Source organism: Anguilla rostrata, chromosome 6, assembly GCF_018555375.3.
Source record: "Anguilla rostrata isolate EN2019 chromosome 6, ASM1855537v3, whole genome shotgun sequence".
Taxonomy (NCBI): Eukaryota; Metazoa; Chordata; class Actinopteri; order Anguilliformes; family Anguillidae; genus Anguilla; species Anguilla rostrata.
The window spans coordinates 19,909,389-19,923,915 of NC_057938.1; the positions used below are offsets into that span (position 1 = coordinate 19,909,389).

The window sequence follows — 14,527 nt, forward strand, 5'->3', positions numbered from 1 at the left end:
TTGGTATACAGATTTTTTTTTTTTGCAGCAGGAATATCAAAGTTGAGTATTTGGGGTTAGGGAAAATTACTTATAGGGTAAAAGTCAGCGGGGATAAAGAGTGGGGCGTTTCGAGCAAAGTTCCAATTGAGACGTCACGTTGGAGGTGGCGCCCACTTCCTGGTCCATGTGTCAGTAGCCGAGGTGGAAACGAGTTTGGTTGGGCACTACTATTGGGGAGGCCAGAGAGGATTTTAAAGGACAACCACTGCAGGCGTTGTCCCTAGGTAAGACTAGCCATCAGGTTTAATACCTTTTGTTTTCTCAGGCTGCCAAGGTTTATTTTCAAGGCTATTTTATTATTTTGGTGAACTTGACATTCACCTCGACAGAAATATTAGCACAACTAGTTTTCGAATACTTGCACTGTCATTGAGTACAAAATGGCTGGATTAGTAAAATCTCATAGATGCTAGCTGTCTCAATTAATGTTCTGTTCTGAGAAGCCATGACATAATACTGATACTGTATATGCTTTTCTGTGATCATTTGCAAATTATGAGTTTTGGTATTGTTTTATGAAACATATGACACAATAAATAAAGAAACTGGGAGTTGAAGTTACTTGATTTCTAATACTGTTGCATTGAAAAACAGTACAGTGCTTATATGACAATATTCACAAATCACAATATCAATGTTTTCACATTTCATATTATTGTGAATTAATGATATCATGTTTGGCTCCCTGGTGGTCAGGATTTTGTGAAATATATTTTGTACATTCACACAAATAGCACATTTTGTAACAGGTACTTGGAAAGGACATTTTCCAAGCTTTGCTTAGTAGACCTGAATCTCAATTCTTCTGAAAAATGTATAAAATTTGTTCTTAGTAAGTAGTTGATTTATTTACTGAACATTTTCAGGCAACTTGCATTGTTAATCTGAGAAGCTTTCTTATGGTAAGAATATTATCGTCCTTGAATTTGATTTGAACGTATAACTCTCTGTGTACCGTAGAAGAATTCTAAGCTGTCCATAAGTTTCTGAACTTGTATAGAACCAAACGAAATACAGACTAGACCACCAAAGCATAAAATAAATCAATTGTCTCTGGGACATTATATTTCGAAGACATTCTAAATTGCACTTACCTAAACAAAACAAAGTTTTAAAAAATATGGTAACGTTTTTATATCTAACAATGTCATGTGTATACTTTTCTGTATGTCAAATGATATTAGAGATTGTTTGGCAGTAAAAAAAAGTTAATATTCTAGTTATTCATATGTATTTATTTATTAAATTTATTTAAGTACATTTTGAACATTTTATTGAATAAAAGACTGCTACACTTCTTTCTAAGGGGTTGTTAGCTTAATAATAGCACCTCATTGCCTCAAGGAGCTATAGCTCAGGTGGGGCAACCTTCAGTTCCAGCTGACTTCCTACCTGAACATGACAGCGAGATAAAAGTTAGGGAATAACTCTGGGGACAGCAGGTGTGTGATCAGTTTCTTTCATGATTTGAAGCTCTTTTTATTCTTCTGATTTTTTTCAGAATCAGATATGGTAGTGCTAAGAGAGGTAAGACATCCATCCAGTCATGCTCTGCTATTTTTCATATATGTCATGCTGTGTGAAAATCTTACATATTTCCCAAATAATTAAACCTCGAGTGAGATTTTTGCTTTCATTTTCTGGCGGCCATTTTGGTGAAAGCTGCAGACGTGCTCAGTGACGTCTGACTTTGGTTGCTGGGTTTCAGGGAGATTATGTGTGGGTGGATTCCAGCATCGGGGTGCCAATCGGCGCCCAGGTCAAAGTCACGGGTGCTGGACACCGGCTGCTCATTGACGATGAAGGAAAGGTAGGGTGCAGGACAGCCATTAGCCTAGATCTTTTCAGCAGCTAATCGTGGCCTGTATACAAATCAACATATTTACTCTGACTTTGAATAAATGAGGTTCAATATTTTTTCCTCACAAACATAGTATAGAAAGTTAAGTGATCACCAAATTAGCCCGTTAACTGTGTGAAGAAAATAAGTAATGCTTAAATGTATTTGTAAGTCAAATTTAAAGATACATTTTGATGAATCCAGGCCCACGTCAAGTACATTTCTTTTATACTGGGTACTGTCTCCGTTACGTTGCAGGAGCACAAGATCACCAAGAAGAACGAGGGCTCAATTCGGCCTATGAACCCCACTTCTGTCAGCGGGGTGGACGACATGATCCAACTAGGCGACCTCAATGAAGCAGGCCTCCTCCGCAACCTCTTGATCCGTCACAGAGAAGGCCTCATATACGTGGGTTCTGGCAGAGTGGTCAAAGCCACCTTTAGTGACGTTGTTACAGTAAATCTACGAATACATTGCCTGAAAGCTGTGGAAATTGGTTTCAGTATTAAATAACACAGCCAGAGTAAAACAGCCTCAGAGTACCATAATCATTTATTATATAAATGAAGTTATTGTGTAGTATAGACAGTCCTCTTTTTTGGACTTTTTAGAGCATGTAGTCTGCCCTTTTGTAATAATTCTTTGCTTCTTTCAAATAGCGGAGAGGCTATCAGATAGTGAAGGAATCACAGGTCAGAAAGGGCCATAGACAGGGTATCAAACCCCCGCCCACAAAGGGAAGTTTCTGCATGGCTCTGGAGCTTGCTAACCTATGGACTGCACCACAGGTCTCACCAGACTTCAGTTGTTTTGGAAAGTCTGTAATAGTCTTTCCTGGTTCGTAAAAACTGGGGAAAAGTAATCCATGTTATATTGTAAAACTGATAAAAACAATGAGGAAATGTATCTCCAATAACCAAGCCCCTATATAGGCTCATAACCAGACCATGGGTGGCAGCTTCATGAGTGACAATGAGCTGCTGGTGCCAGCCTGTCTGGCACTTGTCTGTGACTGGGGCTGGCTCTGCCCATGGACCTGCAGACTGTGGGAAATTGCTCAGAGGAAACATTTTTTAACTAGTAATAATTCTATTCAGTGAAAAGATGTGGTGTCATAATTATCCCTGTCTGTTTTCAGTACTTTGTGCACCCTCCCTTTGCAAGCATAACACTACAGAGTGGTTGTCTATAGAGTTTCATAAGATTGGTGAACACATTAGATCTTTGACCCTTCCTCTATACATAATATTAAAAAATCCTTCAGATGCTTAATTTGCCATTTATAGACTGCCCTCTCCAATTCAAATCGTGGGTTTTTGATTGTGTTCCAGTCTGGTCATGTTGAAGAAATTCATTTTTTTGGGCAGTTAAATGTTTCTTGGTAGAATTTTTGGTTGGGATTATTGTCTTGTGGAAATTTTTTCTGGACCCATAGATGCAAAGCAACCCTATAGGATTTTTGACACCACATGCACTGCTGGTGCATGTGGTCAAAAAGGTTCCAGTGCTATTTGCTCATCAAGGGTTCCAATGAATTGTTGAGGACACTGTATGGAGGGCACTGTATTTATGTACAGCATGTGTAGTGATGTAACAGGCAGTGTTCTTCCCCATTCAGACCTACACAGGCTCCATCCTGGTAGCAGTCAACCCCTACCAGCTGCTGCCCATCTACACGGCCGAGCAGGTGCGCCTCTACCACAACCGGCGTCTGGGCGAGCTGCCCCCGCACATCTTCGCCATCGCCGACAGCTGCTACTTCAACATGCGGCGCAACCTCAGGGACCAGTGCTGCATCATCAGGTTAGCCCCGCCCCCACTCCCACACAGCAGGGCCAGCCCCGCCCCTTTTTCCCTCTTTCTGTCCACCTGAGTCAGTGGGGAGCTCCGTTTATGTGGCTCTTTCACTGCCAGGTCTGCTCATTCTAAGGGAGCCCGTTCTCATTATGTGTACTGTCTGTGTCTGTGTGAGCGCCAGTTAGCCTGTCTCGTTTCTCTGTGCCAGTGGGGAGTCTGGTGCTGGCAAGACGGAGAACACCAAGCTCATGCTGCAGTTTCTGGCCGCCGTGAGCGGTCAGCACTCCTGGATCGAGCAGCAGATCCTGGAGGCCAACCCCATTCTAGAAGGTGTGCTATGCTCTTTACATTGTTTTCCGGTCACACACAGTCTGTGATATTCAATGATGCCTCATTAAAATTCCAAGTTAAACCTCCTGGTGACCTCAGTGACCCTGCTGCTTCAACAGCCTTCGGCAACGCGAAGACCATTCGAAACGACAACTCCAGCCGCTTCGGGAAGTACACCGACATCTACTTCAACAAGAACTGGGTCATCGAGGGGGCACGCGTGGAGCAGTACCTGCTGGAGAAGTCCCGCGTCTGTCGCCAGGTGGGCACACAGTGTGGCTGGGCCTCTGCCAGCTTCTGTGAGAGAGCGGTAGCTTGCACGCTACTCTTACTATGAGCTGTATATAAATTATAAATGGCAAATTGTTTCTCTGAAGCTTGGGTATGTGTCTGAGTGTGGTATAAGACATTGGACCCCTAAGCTTGTTCACCCTTATGGGTGGCAGTGTGGTGTAGTGGATAAGCAACTGGCCTGGTAAACTGAAACATGCAGGCTCAGATCCTAAGCCAAGAGCTATTTGGGTGAAGTCACACAAGGGACATGCATAGCCTTGATTACTCCAATAAAGCCTACCCAGCTATAAAATTGATGGATGAAAAGCGCCAGTTACTGTAACTGGTCCTAGATAATTGTGTCTTTTGACCAAATCAGTTATGACCAGCCCGTTTCTTGGCGCAATGAGGAAATTTGATGATTTTTTAATTTGTCATTTATTCTTTGCAGACTGCAGAAGAACGAAACTACCACATCTTTTATTGCATGTTGTTGGGGATGCCAGCCGAGCAGAAGAAGACTCTGTCTTTGAGAGGTGCTGAAGAGTACACCTACCTGACTATGGTATGGTATGGCATAAGAAGCCTAAAGCATAACGATCCAGTTTGCCAAGTAACATGACCTCGACTAGTTCTCGTGGACAAGGAATATACTGCATTATATTGTGCTTCTATGTGGACTTTTTGGAAAATATGTTAAATATATGTCATGGCAATAGATTCAAAAGTGTATCTTGCAATATCTGAAAACGGTAATAATGAGTATATTTGATCATATATTGTCACGTTTTATTTCTGTTGATTGAAATTTATTCCATTCCCAGAAGTTTCTCTAGTTGCATAGCATAGAAGTGATAAATAGGCGCAATAAACTTATCACAATGATGCTTCAAAGGCATGAGGTCTAAATGTTGTTTTTATGAGTCAGCACTCATCAAATGGCAATGACTGAAGCCTCTACCTCTACAGGGAAACTGTACCACCTGTGACGGAAGGGATGATGTCAAAGAGTATGCGCGCATCCGCTCGGCCATGAAGATCCTAACCTTCACAGAGAAGGAATCCTGGGAGATCTTCAAGTTGCTGGCTGCCATCCTCCACCTGGGCAATGTCAACTTCGAAGGTGAAGACCGGGGCCCATCAGTCCCATCTATGGTGGAGGAGAAATGGATTCTGAAAGCTTTGTGGGTCAACGGGACTAGAATGAATGTATTTTTTTTTTGCTGTTTAACAGGCACTATCTTGAACAACATGGAGGGCTGTGACATCATGAACTCAGATCATTTCAAAATGGCCGCTAAGCTGCTGGAGGTATCTGTGGCATGTCGCTTTCTTATAGTGTCGTGTTATTGCATTTCTAATAATTTGGTCAGTGCACTTATCCAGAGTGACTTGCAGGGCTATTGTGGAATGTAGTACATAGAGTGTGCATCATGGGAGCTGCATAGGAGAATGGGCATGCATATGAAATGTATGCAACATCAAGTAACACGTTAAACAGTAAAACAGAAAGTCCCATACAAAAATATTCTCTATGAAGTCCATAGTGCAGTGAAGCACTTCACACTTAACCTTAGTGCCAGAGTTTTCTCAGATTTCAATGTCACTGGGCAAGAGCAGCTCCTCTGACAGATTATGCTCCTACCATCTACCTGCATTATCTTCACATGAACCTGAACCTTTATGCTGTTAGGAATGTTACTACTAGTCTGCATTCCCCCTGGGCACACTGTAGTGACAGGAAGGGCCTAGGTATGAGTAGGAAAACAGTAAATAATTATATGTAGTTAGAGAAATCTATTTTATTTTTTGACTCCATTATTCTTCTTTCCTCAGGTGGATATCCAGGCATTGGAAACCAGTCTTACATATCGCTCCATCCTGACCAATAGGGAGAGTGTGACTAAGCCCCTCACCTCCGAACAGGCTATGGATGGCAGGGATGCCTTCGTCAAGGTATGGAAACTGCCTCAGAAATGTTGATTGCCCTGCACATTTTGAACTTGGCTGACCTTATAAATGGCAATGGGGAATGATAGATCCTTAAAAGCGGTCTCTGTTTAATGGGCTCTGGTACTTTCCTATTAAACAGAACAAAGCATTTTCCCAAAACACATCTCATTTCAAGTTGTGTTAATGTTATCAGTGGGCCTCAGCTCTTTGCTCACTGTACTTGCTGTGTGCGTGTGTGTGTGTGTGTGTGTGTGTGTTTGTGTCTGCATGTGCATGTGTGCGTGTGTCTGTGTGTCTTTCTCCAGGCCATTTATGGGAGGATGTTTGTATGGATAGCTGAGAAAATCAACAGTGCCATCAACAAGTCTCCTTCTAATGGTCCTACCTATGTCCGTAAATCCATTGGGCTGCTGGACATTTTTGGCTTTGAGAATTTCAACAAGAACAGGTGGTTGCACAATCACATGCTTTCTCTCCACTTACATGTGTTGCAATACTATGGAATCCTGCAATATTTGTTCATTTCTATAAAGTTTTTATGGACCGCTATACCCATATGATTGAGATATGGTTATGCAATTTCCTAATCAGAAGGGTGTAGTTGCTGAGAAAAGGAGAAAAGGTGTCAAAATTGTTCTTCAGGGATGTTTACAATGATGGGCATGTTTGACTGAATACTTTCACAGGGTTTTATTTTATTATGCAGTTATGCTAGGCTTTTGATAGTGGTGAAAAAAGGCTGAGGTGGATGTATATAATAGCTCATATTCCAATCTCAAAATGGAGGTCTTGCTTTTTCCGCAGTTCTGTTGCATGCGATTTAGTTTTAATTCACCATGCAATTCCTTATTTACTCTTTTTGAATACATATCAAATTAATTGGCTATGATAAAACCGTGATTCATTAAATTGAGAGACCAAGTGGAAAAAAAATAAAATATATATATTAGGCTGTAGCAAATACACACATTTTGCATTTGACGTCAATTTATGTGGTCTAGCTTTGAACAGCTGTGCATCAACTTTGCGAACGAGCAGCTGCAACAGTTCTTCGTGCAGCATGTCTTCAAGCTGGAGCAGGAGGAGTACAACTGCGAGAACATAGTCTGGAAGAACATCGTCTTCAACGACAACCAACGCACCTTGGACTTGATGGCAATCAAGCCCCTCAACATCTTGGCCCTCATCGATGAAGAGAGCACCTTTCCAAAGGTAACACACGTGCCCCCTGCTTTCTAAAGTTGGTTGGCAAGTCTCAGCATGTTGTAGTTCATTGTTTGTTGAGTACATTTACAATCTGTAACAGTAATATGTGTAATAAATTCAGGGTACGGACATTACCATGTTGAACAAGATGAACCAAGTGCATGGGAAGAGCAAAATATACCTCCCTCCTAGGAACTACCATGACAAGCAGTTTGGGATCCAGCACTTTGCTGGAGTGGTCTACTATGACTCCGAAGGTATCCAGCAAGATACTGCACATGGCCTTGAGCTGCCACTCTAATCCCTCTTTATACCTTTGGTGATTCCTACAATATAAGGGTCTATGCTGCTTTTCTTGTCTTTAATCAATATGAGTTAATAATACTGAACCAAAATACATTTTCTTCTGCAGCAACAACATACATTGACAATATATCTACACAACATAAATAAGTCATAAAATTTCTCAATGATGAAACCATTATGACAAACCTCCACAACTTTTTACAGTGTATTTACAGAGTTTACGTCAGATACTTACAAGACATACCTTTCTCAACATATAGTCAGTGTGTTATTAATGCAGTATGGAAGCCGAACTTTTGAAAACATTTATTATCTTCAGCTAATTGTTTGGTCGTTTTCCAGGTTTTCTGGAGAAGAACAAAGATTCCGTTAGCACAGACATCATGAAGCTGGTGGAAAACTCATCCAGCAAGCTCCTCAAGCAGATCTTCAGATCTGACATCACATCAAATGCAGTGATGAGCTCTGCCCGCAATGGTCGGGTAATACTAACCCCGAAAAGTACCCTGCGGGTGAGTAGAGTGAACTGAAACTTACTATTCATGTTTGGATGCATTTATGAATGCATTCTCAATTAAGTCCTGTAGGGCAGAAAATGAAGTTGCACTAAACCAGAAATCCAAACATCATTAACTTAAAATATTATTTAAAAAATAACAATATTTTATTTTTAAGATTTTACAATATCAGGAACATTTTCAGGAAAAATAAACACATTTATCTTCTGATATTATGCTTTGTCAGATGGAACAACAATTCATTAGTACTAAATTTAATTTCAGACAAATCTTCAGCTAGACACATTTGCATTGATTCAATCTTGCAGTTTGTCTATTATTGCATTGTAATTCAGTCCTCCGCCAGCTAGAGGTCATGATAACCTTTGTCAAGCCTTTGTCAAGCCACTTCTCAAACAATAATCCCAATTGGACAACCTCAATAATCTAAGTTGATAAATAAATTGCTACTAATTAAGCATAAATGATGATTGACAGCAATGTTTGCTAGCAACACTCATGTTAAATTCAGTTCAATTACTATTGTGGACATTCTGCAGTATTTTTAAAGGTTGTACAGGGGCATGACAGGTTTTATTAGAAGCAGTGGGAAATGCCCACATTAAAAATGACAGCAGTTATATAACAATTTACTTGCACAAAAAAAGTTAAAAATTTAATTAAAAAATTAATTCTTTACTCAACTAATTAACAAATCATGGTCTTAAATGTAGACTTTAAGTAAAATCAGGTTTCTTGATGCTGGGCTAAGAGAAAGCCTTCAGCCACACTGGCCATTTTCAAATAAGATTGGACACCCCTGATGTTCTGCGGAACAACAAAAGCCAGCAGACCCAGCTGCACTCAATGACCAGGTTTGAGAACCACTGGCTCAAAGATATACTTTTCATTGCATTTCAACTTCCATCCAAGTTCACTTTCCTTCCTGGCTCTCCCCACATTACGTCAACTAATTATTTTCATAAATGTTTCAATTAGAAACTCAAGTGTACAATTAGTCACTTGACTTGGCTGTTGAAGTGCCTGTGGGGACTACTGGAGGACAACCATTGAAATTGAAGTTTAAATCCCTGCAGGTCACATGGTGGAGACAAACTTGTGTCCCTAGTCATTGTACATTGAAAATCATCAAAACTACATCAATGCAGCAGATTTTTTTAATCTACATACAAACATCTCCTTCTCTCCATAGCAAATGTCAGAAACAAGGAAGCAGATGCCCACACTGAGTGGTCAGTTTCGCCAGTCCCTCGACTCCCTGATGAAGGCCTTATCAGACTGCGAGCCCTACTTCGTGCGCTGCTTTAAACCCAACGAGTACAAAAAGCCCTTGGTAATTAGACACAATCTAATTGTATGCTTATCTCTACTGCATTTTGTCTTACGTCGCATTTGTACTGACTTAATGTTATCTATGCTTGTTCATTGTCTTTCGGCAAAATTAATCAAAATGACCAAGAAATTTATTTTTTATCCAGTTTTTTTTTTGTTAAAATTTTCACGTGGTTTTGAAGGTAACATATCTAAAAGCTAAAAATCACAAAGATTGAAGCCATCCCCGAACCTCAGTTTCAGACATTCAGAATCCTTTGCATTGTACCTTGAATGGTATTTGCTCAGTGATGGAATAACACCGACAAGGTTTTGGAACTGGAGTCCCTAACCTAGCCGGTTGTCCAGATGACAACCACCTGCATGTCCCTCTGCTCTTATCCTCTTTGGCAGACCTCAGAATCGCAAGATATCTTAATCTGTGCTACCCTGTCTCAGGGTATAGTAGAATGCTGGAACGTGTAGACTTACACGGCTGGCAATTGAATCTGCGGTTTTTGCATGACAGACAGGCACAGTGATCTAAACATTATACTACACTGCCACCCTATATCTATGACTATTGACAAATAGACACAAGAATGTCGCAACTGTAAATTCCTAAGAAATTCCGCTGTTGAAAATCCTACTAGCCTTGAAGAATTGCTCAATAAGTATACTACTGCCCAGAGGGTTCATGCGGAATACAACCTTTAACTTGACATAGTTTTTATGTGCTTACGGAGGGCTTGTGCTGAGTCAGGAGAAATGGCTGGTTCATGGCTGGACCTGCAGAATGTGTGTAATCATATGGCTCTCCTTCCTGAGGGAATTCTGTGTTAGTCTGATTTTCTGCATGTTTTTGCTGTTCTGGCACCTGTTGGTAGGGAACTCAATGATTTATATATACAGTGCACACACACACACCACAATACTAAATATATATATATATATATATATATATATATATATATATATATATATATATATGCTTCTTTGCAGATGCTTTTATCTAAAGTGATGTACAGTATATACTGTATATATGTATACATTTTTTAGTATATGTAGCCCTCTGGGATCAAACCCTCATTCTACCAATGCTTAATGCTCGGTCAACTGAGCCATGGGAGTACTATTGATTGATTTAAACACCTGAGCACCACCCAGAATGCACAAGACATGATACCCAGATAATGTTAAGAACAGCTGATATTCCTGGAGCAGGAAGCAAATCGCTGCCTGGCAACAGCATTGATCCATAGATGACAGATGGTAGGTGCTAATAAAAGAAAATATCACAGTTATGGCATATCTACAACTCTATTGCAGTTATCAGGTTTAGCATCCCTCTCAAACTTCATACAAGAAATTTCATATTTTGTTAGAATGGTCAGTTTTGAGCCATCAATGTTTGGGAGTTATATCACTGAGGATATTTAAAGGACCTTACATAGACCTTGAAGATTCCATATCAATAATAAAACCTTTATTTGCATGGACTTTGTATTTAAGCCATAAAACGATTGGCTTTTATAGTAGCCTTATGCTGTCAGTTAAACATTAGACAGAAAAAGTAATTGTGATGAACAGTGAGTTATGCATTTCTGAATCAAATTTGATCATGCAATTTTGACGGCACTATTATACAATACAGACCATATTTTGAGATTTGTAGAATCATCGACTATGATGTAATGGTCTACAGGGCTTGGTATTTTAGCCTTGAGCTTTCTTTCCTCCTCACAGCTGTTTGACAGGGAGCTGTGTATGAGACAGCTACGTTACTCTGGGATGATGGAGACCATTCGAATTCGCAAATCGGGGTACCCCATCCGGCACACCTTTCAGCAGTTCCTGAATCGGTACCGGGTGCTGCTGAAGACCACCCTTTGTGATCCCAAAAAGGTGACAGATATGCTTTTACCCTCAATTTGATCTTTCACTCTTCATACTGGCTTTTGCAGTGCTAGCCACTGTTGTGTCCTTGCCTCACCAGTTTACCTCTTTTTGTTTTCTCGCATGATACAGTCCTCCATCAGCTGTTTGCTTCTTGGGATTTATTGATAAATTTCCAGTTGTGCAAAATACTAAATTAGTCGGTATGCAGTGTACCAGGTGGATACTGCTTCACTGATTCACTCAAAGACATGCTTTTCATAGCATTTAAACATCCATCCATGTTCACTTTTCTTCCTTACTTTCCCAAAATTAGACCAACTAATTGTTTTCTCAATTAGAAACTCAGTTTTATGATTATTCACTTGACTGTGCAGTTGAAGTGCCTATGGGGACCCCTTGGTTAAATCCCTGCAGGTCACGTGGTGGAGATAAAACTGTTGGCCTTACTCATTAGTAACAACTGACTTCTCCTGCACAGGAACGTGCAGACAAGTGCTGTGACTGTATCTGCAAGGCTGTCATTCAAGGGGCAGGAGACTGGAAAATTGGAATGACAAAGATTTTTCTGAAGGTACTGAAGGCACCAAACCTGTCTAAAACATGAGTTAAATCTTACATGGGTGTAATTTAAGTGCATTCAAAATGGAATTTCTGACAGTGGATATTATTTTAAAAAAATATGGTCCAAGGTAAAAATGTTCTTTTTCAACACTGGTTTTCAGTGTAATGATTCACTCCTGGGTTTAGAATCAGATTAGCATGTCATAGTAGTCCCACATAGGTAGGAGGCCATGTGTGGTATCATCACCTAGAGGGGCTTTCATTCGGCAGGGTTGCATCTGCCACACTGATCAGCTCTTCTGGTTGATTATAAGGGCTATATATTGCTGTCCATAGAGGTGTACATAGACACAATGGGCCTCATTCACAAAACTTTTGTCAAATTATTATTACTTTTGTTCTTAAAAATGTTCCTATGAAAAAACACTATGAGACTCATGACACATGTGCAAACCTTTGTTTTTGTGCATATCCCAGATATGAGATGATGAATGCTGGCTATTTGTAAATTTTATTCACAATCCTGTTCAAGTGATTTGCATGAGGAAGCAGCCATGAACAAAAATAAATCAGAAAAAAATGATGAATGCCGAAATGTTATTGGAAACATTCTTACACGCAGTTTACAATCAAATGTGATCATACGCATGTTTTGTGAATGAGGCCCAATGACTGTACAATGCAGTCGGTGGGCTAAGTGACTAATTGGGCACAAGATCTTTGGTGGAGAGGAGCCTTGTTTGTCTGCATTTGCCCAAATCAGTCAAGGATATTCCTGGGATGAGAAGGGCCTATGAATATGGCTGGGCATTCCAAACTGGAAAGAAACATAAAAATCAGTCTTAATCGTTTGCTGAAAAAATAGCGAAAAGTATAAACCTTGGTCCCTTGATCCTAGGATTTCCATGACTCCCTACTGGAGCTAGCGAGAGACAAGGAGATCCACCGGAAAGCCGCCATCATCCAGAGGGTCATGCGAGGCTACAAACACAGGTACGGACACAGATGCACCAGTCTCTTTAGTGTGACAGATCATTTCCTGGACTGGCTTTACACTCACTTCCCGCCACTGTTCACAGCGTCCACTCAAGATCCATGAATTTCTTATCATCAACGTGAACTACAGCATACCTTAATTACTCAACTGCACCCATTGAACTTCAATCAGCTGGTGACTGAAGGGCACCTCATAGCACATTGGATCTCCAGGATTGGTAACACAGTCAACTGGTGTATGGCTTGGATTCCCAGTAGTGGTCATAACAGAGCTGTTTGTTGTCACCCTGTGTGGCCTGCAGGAAGAACTTTGTCTCGCAAAGGAAGGCAGCGTTGCTCATACAGAAGACCTGGAGAGGCTACAAAGGCAGGCAGCAGCACAGAATGGTGAGCTAATAGCCCATTGGTTAGCAGGAGCAGAGAAACTGAACCTTTACTCCTGTAAATAAAATTGTCTTTACAGTTGTTGCCCTCGTAGTTGACAGTTTACGTTTCTTATATGAAAATTAAGCATGCAGTGCCAAATTCACAAGCACAGTTTCTCACTGCATACATTTAATGTATACGTTACGGTCTTACAAATCATTGTCATTTAATTTAATCTGTTCTTCTTTTCTGTCTTTGTTGGTCTGATGTAACAATAATATCTTATTACTGTCATATTGTCATCTCGGCCCAAATTCCTTGGATGTACTAGCCAAGTACCAAGTAGACTTGCATCAGACACGTTTATAAAAATACGTCAAAGTTTTTTGTAACCGAATCCCCCCCCCAACACCACCTCACCCTAGCCCGAAACAAAAATAATGTTGTCTGAACTAGATGCTGATGAGCTGACGAATAGGGATGTGAGCTAGTGAGCGTCATGAGCTGATCAGCTGACGAGCTGGCTCTGAGCTGATGGAAAGGCCCTTTGCCCCTGTACCCCTCGCAGGTCCAGCTGGGTTACCGCCGACTGCAGGCTAAGATCCGCGCTCGACGGATGCGCTCGCACTACATGCAGAAGCAGGAGGCGGCCGTGCTGCTGCAGGCCCAAGTCCGGGGATACCTGAACAGGAAAGAGTGGGACCGCAAGAAGAAGGCCGTCAGGGTGCTCCAGGCCCACACCAGAGGAGCGCTGGCCCGGAAGACCTACAAAGGCATCAAGGATGCTGTGAGTTCATTATGTCTGGAGAAACTGGCTCAACTATGACAGTGTGGATCCAGGTTGAGCCTGTGAGCAACTAGACATATGAACCAAAAATGTTAATGTTAATTTATGTTTTACAGACTGGATTTAACATTTATCCTTTATATTTTGTAATTATTTGTAAAGTTTAAAAATCTTTGATAAGCATTTCATCTTTTGTTTCCTGCATGTGTAGGTATTAATGTGTGAGACTGACAGGGTATTGTCGTATTTGATGAAAATGACGGCATTTCATTATAACTTATATTGTATTAAAGGCTGACTGCAGTCAGTACTATAATGCATCACCCCCCTCAGTCTGAT

At 40.8% G+C, this 14,527-nt stretch overlaps 1 protein-coding gene across 2 annotated transcripts in view; it reads left to right on the forward strand.

Annotated features, from left to right (window-relative positions):
* Positions 1 to 14,527, forward strand: part of LOC135256783 (unconventional myosin-VIIb-like) — a 29,050-nt gene continuing 14,523 nt past the window's right edge. The window contains exons 1-21 of one of the 2 annotated variants that reach the window (XM_064338923.1): positions 1 to 266; positions 1,544 to 1,569; positions 1,751 to 1,852; positions 2,141 to 2,293; positions 3,504 to 3,688; positions 3,891 to 4,012; positions 4,132 to 4,274; positions 4,737 to 4,850; positions 5,255 to 5,408; positions 5,520 to 5,596; positions 6,122 to 6,241; positions 6,544 to 6,686; positions 7,240 to 7,450; positions 7,566 to 7,701; positions 8,093 to 8,262; positions 9,461 to 9,601; positions 11,326 to 11,484; positions 11,957 to 12,049; positions 12,938 to 13,032; positions 13,338 to 13,422; positions 13,970 to 14,188. In XM_064338923.1, coding sequence (XP_064194993.1) covers positions 1,552 to 1,569; positions 1,751 to 1,852; positions 2,141 to 2,293; positions 3,504 to 3,688; positions 3,891 to 4,012; positions 4,132 to 4,274; positions 4,737 to 4,850; positions 5,255 to 5,408; positions 5,520 to 5,596; positions 6,122 to 6,241; positions 6,544 to 6,686; positions 7,240 to 7,450; positions 7,566 to 7,701; positions 8,093 to 8,262; positions 9,461 to 9,601; positions 11,326 to 11,484; positions 11,957 to 12,049; positions 12,938 to 13,032; positions 13,338 to 13,422; positions 13,970 to 14,188 — 2,640 coding nt within the window. In that variant the 5' untranslated portion in view covers positions 1 to 266; positions 1,544 to 1,551. Of the gene's footprint in view, positions 267 to 923; positions 945 to 1,543; positions 1,570 to 1,750; positions 1,853 to 2,140; positions 2,294 to 3,503; positions 3,689 to 3,890; positions 4,013 to 4,131; positions 4,275 to 4,736; positions 4,851 to 5,254; positions 5,409 to 5,519; positions 5,597 to 6,121; positions 6,242 to 6,543; positions 6,687 to 7,239; positions 7,451 to 7,565; positions 7,702 to 8,092; positions 8,263 to 9,460; positions 9,602 to 11,325; positions 11,485 to 11,956; positions 12,050 to 12,937; positions 13,033 to 13,337; positions 13,423 to 13,969; positions 14,189 to 14,527 lie in introns of those variants that run through there. The other variant, XM_064338924.1, reaches the window with a different exon arrangement.